At 39.9% G+C, this 9,832-nt stretch overlaps 1 protein-coding gene across 1 annotated transcript; it reads left to right on the top strand.

The window, feature by feature from the left end:
- Positions 1–1,430: 1,430 nt before the first annotated feature.
- Positions 1,431–4,452, top strand: LOC110055360 (sclerostin domain-containing protein 1-like). The gene is made up of 2 exons (XM_020761780.2): positions 1,431–3,107; positions 3,296–4,452. The coding sequence occupies exons 1-2, from the start codon at positions 2,891–2,893 to the stop codon at positions 3,610–3,612; spliced, it is 534 nt and encodes a 177-aa protein (XP_020617439.1). The 5' UTR covers positions 1,431–2,890; the 3' UTR covers positions 3,613–4,452.
- Positions 4,453–9,832: the final 5,380 nt, after the last annotated feature.

Genomic DNA, 9,832 nt, shown 5'->3' with positions numbered 1-9,832 from the left:
ATCAAACTATGGATACAGGCCACTGAGCAAGCGTGGGGCGCATGCGCGCGCCAAACATGTTTGATACGGCTGTCCAAACGAACAAAACATCGCCCATCAAACACGAGAACAAAAGAAATGTTTTAAGTTGTTTGATCGAATGTTTGATTGGCTTCAAATTTTTTCAATCACGACCAAACATGATCAAACAGCACCAAACAAGGTGGCCAAACGGTAAAATGTTTGGTCACCAAACAATGTTTGATGGTGTTTGGTCGCCAAACATTTCCCGTTTGGACAGGCCTTAATACTGTCATAGATTTCGTTAGTTTGTCATTGCAGTGTAATGTTTGGTCTCTAACCTCCCTTCTGTGACGTTAAAAAAACTTCCGCTTGCAGCTTGCAACCGTGAGAGGTTTCCTGAAGTGATAACAAATTTGGCTGACGCCTTCCTAACAACGACTAAATTGGTATGGGATAGTAATGTTCCCTGGTATCGCCATCGTTCATCTCTGGTTGGGATATAGCGTGGAGAACTGAGAGATGTGTGACATAATTTTTTCGGTTTAACCACTTCTGTTTTACGGCTGTTTCGGGTTTGAAAAATTTACATTCATTACCACCTTGTCTCCTTGTGGAGCCTGAAAGTGTTTGCAGTTTACAGCTACTGACTTAAACACCTCGTCTAATAGGTACTAATAATGGCATTTGGTAGATTCGGCCACGAAAGACCCTGCGTTACCATAGGAATAAAGTGAATACCAACCTCCTACCGAAAAAGATGTAAATCTGATCATATCCAGAATTAAAATGACTTCTGTGTTACTGGAGGAAAACCTGGTCGGACGAAATTCCAGCAAGCATTTCGCTGATTGCGGGATTTCATTTATTCAGGGGTCGTTAAGTAAGTGGCGGTTTAAACTTATTCAGTTTGGTTGGAAATTTTTATAATCAAGTTTCATTCTGTTGTTTATTTTTGCTTTTTTTGGCTTAGGGTAATGAATATGAAACGTGAAAATATCGAAAAATCAGACTGCCCTACACAATACCAGGACGTGTAAAAGATTGCTAGGAAATTGCCGTTTCCGGCACCGTAAGGATGATTCGTTATATCAGACTCCGTTATATCGGTCTTAATATGTACGAGTTGTAAGCTGTTCAGTGCCGTCTAACCCCGATAGGAATATCACGTGGAGGTTGGTAGTAGGTTTCAAGCTTTCCCTGGTATAACCAACTGTATCTCTGTATAACCATCTCGTTTGCACAGTAGTTTTCAACTTAACTTAGGGATCATTTTGAGGTTTTTACCATTTAAAGGTAAAATGTGAAAGTTTAAATGACCTCAAACTGCGTGACAACACCTGGCTAGTTTATCGAATACAGTCTAGTAACTCGCATTTGTGTTTGACCGCAAACTAAAGTGTTCATATTTTTAAGTGCTGGTATTACGTCTTACGCAAATTATGAAATTACAAGTTAGTCCGATTTCTAAAGCCAACTACTTCCGCCCGTTTAAGCAGGAATTCAGATAAGGCCTTAGGGACAGCCATATGGAGTGAACAAGATTTATTCTGTGGGTTCGGCTTTGTCCTATGCCATAACGTGACAATGAGTTTAACCTCTAAGGTAGCACTTCCGGTATACAAGGACTTGCAAATCCTTCACCTAATGCGTCATGATGGATGCTAAGTATCATAACATGCGATTAGCATTTCCGATCAACACAGGGTAATATAGACCTTTGATAACACCATGGACTAACAAATATTGGAAATTAGTGAAAAGACACCGATTTTAAAAAAGAAATCTGAATGCGCTTAAATTGTCTTCAAAAGACTTCACATACAAAGAAGAGAAAGCAGACAAAACTATCTTGCTTTTATGACAAGCAACGACGTGAAACAAAAAAAGCGATGGCTGCTGCCCGCTGCACACTTAGTCTGGCCGTACTATCCAGAAAGAAATTGGTTGTAGGAGGAATGGTGTCAAATCACCAGCCTCGATAGGGGCGGCCTGTTTCCAGCAGGTTTGTCAAGCTTTATGTACGTTATCTTCAGCTACAGACCCTTGGATGACTGAGTTGCAAGTGTTCACGTTTTTTATCACAGGAGAATAATTGAAAAAAGAAAAACCAAGCAACCGAGTTATTTCATGCTGCGTTCCACGTCTCGCGGGGATTTGGTACACAACACGATCATTACACGCAGAGTACATTTATAAAGTATCTTCGCCAACAAAGAAAACTGTGCCACTTGCATAGGGCCTAAATAAGAAAAGTTGGACTCTAGAATCTTCTGCTTTGTCTTTTATATTTGCTCTCTATAGAATTCTTTTGATCTTTTAAATGTTCAGGAACTAAGCCATCAAAAGAACGTGAAAATCGAAACACGTTTGTAGACATTTATTAAGATGATGTTTATTCGCTATTGTTTGTTAATAGCATGCGCGCAATAAAAATTGTAAAAGAACTCCGGAAACGAACACTGGAAGATGCTTACCTTGGCTCGTACTTAATTTACATACGGCCAATAGGAGCGTGTCTGTACGTTAAACAAACCTTCACTACTGTTTTCACGTTGATTTTAATCTTTGTCTCAAAGAGAACTTTCAGCGTGTGTTTTGCGTTGTTTTATGTCGTTAATAATATACAATTCATTGTTTGGTCTTCGGCTCAGTTCATTTTGAGCGTCATTTGTGTTCATTCGCGGGAGCGCGCTATTATGGATTTAAGCTTTACGATTGGTCAGTCATGCACAACTCATGTCAAGTGGCGGCGCCAGATCTCGTGTTATTGACATTCGCCTCCCAGTAGTTCAACAGCCAACCACTGCACACGGAAAGTTCAGTTTCCTAACCTTAAACTTCCTCGCAAAGTCGTTCCTTGCAGCAAAAAAATTCCGGACACGTTACAATGTTATTAAGAACGTGTTGGCATCGGAATTTTATCTTGCTGGCTCTTGTTTGTATGTGTTGGAATGGAAGTGTTGCCCACCAAAAGAAGCGAGAGAACGAGCATAACGAACCGTCCACAGAATCCATCCCGCGTGTTTCAACTAACGCCACAACTCCGGCTCCAACGCCACCTGAAGATACAGGCTTGGAATTAGAACAGCCGCGAAAGACGTCAGGTAATTTCAGCACAAATGATACTCTCCATTACTGGATGTGTAAGTCGCATGTGTTCAACAAGCTGTTTACCCATTGATCTTTGCAAAAAAAAACTTTCATTCACTCGTGTTATGACGCGTGTCTTGTGCCATGGGTTAACTGCAAGGCAAGTCACATGTTGATCATTTTGTGTATTGTTTCTTCGTAGGCATTCTCAATCTCGGATGCGAAGGAATCCGGATTCGAAGATATGTGTCGAATGGCCGTTGCACGAGTAGAAGACCAATCCGCGACATGATCTGTGACGGACAGTGCTTGCCAATGGATGAACTACCTTGGTTTCCGGAATTTTCCAAAATTATCAGTCGTCATAAGAGAGAGTGGCGCTGTGTAGCGGACGATGTCAGAACTAGGAAGGTGACCGTTATGTGCAACGACGGGACCAAGCACAAATACCGCGTGCGAGTTGTTCGTTCTTGCAAGTGTAAGAGATACACACACAAACAGAACCAAACGAACCCTTGACAGACGCGCTCTGTTCATAACAATAAAGAACAAAATCTACAATGGTGAACAAATGTCAAAAGACATCCCCGCACAGATGGAGATACAAACATTCCTTCACTGTACTGCTCACGATTGTAACATACCTTTGTACAAAGTTTCAGTGAGTTTGTAAATTAAATTAACTTGGCCCGGTGCCTCAGATCAGCAGTTGAACAAGAAAGCCTTTCTGTTGCGTAGCGTCCGCATTTTGTATAGATTTCTTGCCTGTCGTGATTTATCTGCAGTTGACAATATGACAATTCTAGTAGGATGATAGATTTTGACTCGTCTATACAGTGTTGGAAGCGAATAGCGTAACACACGTGTTAACCGCATGGCGTTCCATACTCAACCATACTGGACGGGAAACTACTGGCATTATGCACATTAACATCGAGTTGACCGAGGTTTGTAGTTATATTCGACCAGGAATTGTTCATGTTATTGAAGTTTAATGTTTGTCGTTTCTTCGCTAAAGGCGGTCCGTCGTTATCATCCGCCTGTCCTAAGTTTCATTCTGTGCAAATATGTAATCAGATTTCTAAAAGAAAATTTATATACATTTATATTACAAGAAGTAAGATAGATGGTCGGCGTTGCGTTTAAGCATGGCTCTTGAGTACAGGATGATGTAAATAAGCCCCATGTTCCAATAGAATCTAAAAGGAAATAGAAATCGTAGCAGTAAGATTCGTAATTTTTTTGTCATATATGATTTGATGGCCCTGTAGTAGGGACCGTTTGTACATATCAGCCCAAAATTCAGTCGGATAGTTCCTAGATTGAAATATATAAATAAAGTTTATTAGAGAATTACAATGGCTCTTTCATGAATCTCCATGGCTTTTTTATTCACAGCAATAATATCAGCTTATTGTTCAAGGACAATACACGCGTTGGACAAATAAATCAGCGCACGTTCTCGTTTCATTGGTTGGCCGAAATAATGAGCGACAACCCCTCAAAGATGAAAACAATGGCTTCTTTTCGCTTGAGCGAATGTTAAGCCATCTGAACAACACCATCTGAGTGAGTTTTATTCTGTTGAGCTAAGTCAGCCTTGAGGCAAGATTCGTTAACTTTGATTAGACCTTGTTTTCTCTGAACGCTTTATTCTTGATATTGTTTCCAAAGCTTGTTACGCGTTTCCGAGCCAACTAACAAATGAATAGAATGGCTGACGTCAAAGACGCAAAGATTTGCTATGGAGAAATCGTTTTTGATTGGCAAGATCAATGTTTTGAGCCGACTGAACGCGTGGTAACGATCGTAAAGTACGGCTGAAATGCGCTGTCCGTGATGGGTTTTATTATGTAGAGAGTTGGACGACACGTGGCGGGGGCGTAATAACACAACAATGATGAGTACACCTGGCCAGAAGAGAACTTTAACAAACTATCAAAAGAATGTTACACGCTCAATACTGTTCAACACTGAAAAAACTTGGCACGGTTACAGATACGCCCTTGCGCATTGTATAACCACGCTTAATCGTGATGCATGTGGGCCGTCAATAAACAATGACGGTTTACCTGCATGTAATTAGCGTACTTAAGTCATGTAAAATGTTTTTCCGCCATTTATCATTCGCCCTTCGCCCGACGTAATTATTTGTCTTTGCTTACGTTTTCGTAGTTATTAGTAATATGCTGCCAAGTGTGTCGTTAAACCATAAGCACTTGATTTCCGGGGCGGTTGAGTTGAGCCACTATCTTAAAGAAATTTGTCAAATGTCTTACAGGACTTATGGTACTTTCATTTTTAGAAACATTACTATTAAACGACACACCTTCAAATAGTAATGAGCAATTTTTGAGATGTTATCTGTTATGTGTTATTCTCCGAAGTTTGTTCTGTGAATTTTAAAACATTATCTGTTCAAAGATCTTTTCTAAGCCTTGTGAATAAAGTACCTCATTACAGCGATTTGCTTCGGATATATGGTGGTTCGGTTTAGGGAACGCACGCGAATATCTTATGTAGAAAAATAGATAGAATGTTTGCAGTCTTGCATCCCAGTTTGACATAATGCGTGTAGAGCTGGTCACGTTAGTTTCTTCCCGTTACGATGATTTCAATGTCTTACATGTAATTTCCGTGTTCAGTAGAATAATACTGAAACAGTTAACAACTGTTCTCAAAGTGTCTCATTTCTGCTGGAGAGCTATTGAGATTGTTTCGCTTGGTCGCTGGGTGTTACTTAGAGAGTGCAACGATTCAACTTCGATGAAGCTCTTTGTTCTTTTGGAATTAGTAACGAGTAATACTTGGTCAAGGGCTAACGCACAAAAAAGCTAACTTCTTATCTCACAATAACGGAAATGTGCACTTGATTTCTTCTTACAGAAGGACCTCCCCTTGTATCTGTACATTATCAAAGAGATAACGTATTTTCTAGTAGCAGTGACTACCAAATTTTCGAAGCTAACATAAAATAAAGACTATGGAATGCAAATGAAGATTGGGAACCACAAAAGATTATATTACGGTGTCAATTGTTGGCTTGTTTAGATCCAGAATAGATCCCTGCATTATGCCAGTAGAATAAGCCGCGATAAAACAAGAAAAAAATGTGATCATTTTAAAGTTGTCACAATATTTTGCTTGATTGAGAATTTCAGTTCGATAATAATAATGATGATGACAACAAATGCTAAATGACACATTAGTTATGTGTTGTGATCGACGCTCTCACATGTACTGTAATTTCAAGTGTAATCCATGGACGTCTCTTTTGCTTGCACTGGAGAATTAACCTTCAAAACAAAGTTTTAGCTGTAAACATATTTTGTGTTTTCCTCACGACATTAGTCACTACCTCCCTTCAACAGATCCAAGGTTAACGTTTGCTTAATATTTATGTTGGCCTAATTTAAAAAAGGTTTTAATTGCTTAGCCCTTGTTTCTTTTAGTTAGTCAGCTGAGTATGTCTGCAGCACCTGATTTTCTCTAAGACAGAATCCTTAGTGTAGCAAAAGTTACATGTAACATATAAGCTTCAATGTAGAGGCTTGTCAGTTGCAACTGCTGTCGCATTGCAGTTACATTGGCTGGCATTGGAAGTCGCTAAGGAGACCTTCGAAGGCCCGGTCCACACTGCACCTGAGGAATAAGAAAACGGAGGTTTCACTCTGAAAACGAATCAAATGTTTACCGTCCACAGTACGCCGGAGGAATTTAAAAACGCAACAATCACCGGTCATTTTGGATTTGTGTTTGAGGAAAACTCGGTCAGGGAGATCACATGATTATCGTGATGCCATCGTTTTCGAAAAGCTCGTTTTCAAAATGTTTTCCGTCTACACTAAAACGAAAAGCTGGCGTTTTCAAATTCCTCCGGCTTGAAGAATGTTTTCGAAAAGCTCCGTTTTCGTGACGGATTAGTGCGGACGGTAGGCCTAACCGTAAAAATAAAGCTGCGTTTTTACATTTCTACGGCATTGTGAGGACGCTGCCTAAAACAAAAAACTTAAGTTACACAAGAGATAACGGACTCCTAGCCGGTGTAACTCTGCATTGGACAGAAAGTTATTCACCTAATGATACCTACACAAGATCTATAGCCAGCCAGAATTAATTATACTGATACGAGCAGAGATTATGACTAAAAATAGCTGGGTCATAATGATCAAATGTTGACAAACAATTTTCTTTTAACGTTAAATTTTCCTCAGTGTCCTGACTTTCTTTTTCTGTCGAAAAGCAACATTCCTGGGTATGAACAAAGTGGACAGAACATGCAGATATTTTCAGATGAAACAGGTAATTTTCTTAGTTGTATCACGCGCCTCGCCGCAGCAGCTGGTCGGGTCGTCTCTTTAATGAGCCTTAATGAAGCTTTTATTATCTGAAAAGTAATTAGGGAGAAAGGTTATTAGAGGAAGGTCAATATATATTCTATTTTTAAGCACGGCTACACTGTGTTCACACGCCCTTTGGCTAACAAAGAACTTTTTGAGCTCAGGCGGCCCTCAAGCCCCTTATGTTTGTAATTCACTCTGGCCCGAGTCTGATATTCATAACTTTGCTGGAGGGAATAAGTTGCAACAACTTATTTCAATGTAAAGGGCTTCTGTTCCCTTACAGTTAACCGGACATTCTAGAACTTGAGTAACGAATAAAGGGTACACCTGTAGTAAGCGCACAAGTCACAGAGCTCATTATTTACCAAGTGATGGTCAGTGCATTTTTACGCCTCGCCTCACGATCACTGACTATCAGACAAGCGAGAGGCCGGTCTAGTATCACAAGTGTACTGAATTGTGATCAGCTCCTCTCGTTTATAAATTCAGCTTTCTCATATGTTGCTCTTTTTTTTAGGTCGGCCGGGTTGACATTGATTCATCTCCACAAGTATGCTAGGGGCGTGAATACTGGAAAACGATACTTGAAACCAAATACCCGTTACATTTATAACATGCATGATCGTGTTTGAATAGAAATCTATCAAACAGGAGCAAATCAACAACCTGCTAAAACCATGCTGTGGTCAGCTTACGTGTACACACAAGTCACACAACTTTCCCTGCACTGAATGCAAAACGAGTACAAACAACACATTTCTGTCAAGTTCTGATTTATTACGTTTGTGCATAAATCTTGATGCCCCAAGAAATCCTCAATAAAGATCACAAGATATCTTCGTTTCATTTTTGCGTACAAATGAAGATTGTCTCGAGCGATTGAATGGCTATTGTAAATCGAAGGATCACATCAAATCAAATGCGCAGAGGACAGCATGCACCCAATCAGAACTGGAGACAGAACAAGCCACTAGAGGAAAGGTGCGTAAGCCAGGTTTTGCAACAACAGTTGGTTTACCGTGCTCTGATTGCTTAAGCGACAAGACACGAGTTCTTTAACAAAACACAAGGAAACGTTATTATCTTCAACAGTTAATCAGACCTCACTCAAAAAGATTAAATTCGACTCCAGGCAGTATCATTTGCAGAGCATCAAACCTCGTTGAGTTAGTTTAACCCCAAAATATAAAAGTCTACAGTCTTACAATTGCTTTGGAAATGAAGATGGGATGTTAGTCGATTGCTCCTACTACCATACACCTTCAGCTTTCAATTTGCTGTCTCATCTGGCATCTCTATTACCACATAGAGCCAGACCAGATTTTCACTGACGTAGCGTATCTACTAGAGAAAGGTTAACAGTAGTTAGACTCAGCCAGCAAAGTAGCTTTTAAGTGATTAGTTTCTTCATTGCTTTCTGAGAGGATAAGAGATGCTTTACAACAACTCGATAAAGAAACAAAACAACTTCTGCAACATAATGCAGTGGTATAAATGATGATGGGAACACAAAGCTAGCAAACCTAACCCTGCTTTAAGACAAACTTCAAATGCGTTCACAACAACTTCCTCTGAAATCTAATTGGACTTGTTATTCTGATACAATCCTCAAGCTAGTCACTATCCAATAAGAAACCATATGATTTATCAATACAATAGCCTGAATAGAACCAGTTCCAAAGGTGTGTTGTTATCTTGAATATAGACAGCTTTATTTAGCTGATCATTGCTTTTGGGAATCCAGGGGTACTTTTTTACATGATTTGAGAATGCATGTACAGTCAAGAGTTAATGCCCTGCTGGCCTTAGTCTTATCCTCTGTTCTTTGACAAAAACTGCAGCACCTTTTTCCATCTACACGAATATATGTGAATTGTTAGGTACCCTGACAAAGTGACATCCTGACAGCCCATCTAGTGAGAACAGTATCTTGCTTCTATACTATGATACTTACTTAGGGACCGTTCATTTTTAATAAGGTAGCGGGGCTGGGATTTAGTGGGGAGTCGTGACCAAAAATATGGCTTAAAGGGGGGCCACTTGAAAAATATGATGTTTAAAGGGGGCACTCAAAATGTTACCTTATTGACGGCTTCCACAGTAGCGCAAAAGTTCTGCCAGAATGCCTAAAATAGCGTTCCTGAGGTTCTGAAAATTTAAATTTTTTTACCGGGGTAGAATGCCTCCCGACCCCTATTTTGTTAGGTACCCTGCGGCAAGAACTAAGCCCCTACTAAGCATTTGGTTGCTATTAAATATAACTCAACCTTTCGATAAAACAGAGGCATTGTCAACTTTTGTCTATTTTTACTGGAACGTAGGTATTGTAATGACAACATCTTTAATAGTGGAAATTTTATGCCAGAATACCTAAAACGGCGTTCCTGGGGTTCTGA

This window comes from Orbicella faveolata, unplaced genomic scaffold (genome assembly GCF_042242905.1).
Source record: "Orbicella faveolata isolate gen_17 unplaced genomic scaffold, um_ofav_v1 contig_13, whole genome shotgun sequence".
NCBI classification, from domain to species: domain Eukaryota; kingdom Metazoa; phylum Cnidaria; class Anthozoa; order Scleractinia; family Merulinidae; genus Orbicella; species Orbicella faveolata.
This window is presented reverse-complemented; position numbering and strand designations above follow the sequence as displayed.

Bases quoted from the DNA above. Each gene is read 5' to 3' on its own strand.
- LOC110055360 (XM_020761780.2), top strand. From the start codon at position 2,891: ATGTTATTAAGAACGTGTTGGCATCGGAATTTTATCTTGCTGGCTCTT. The intron at 3,108-3,295 runs GTAATTTCAGCA...GTTTCTTCGTAG, and splicing joins ACAGCCGCGAAAGACGTCAG to GCATTCTCAATCTCGGATGC.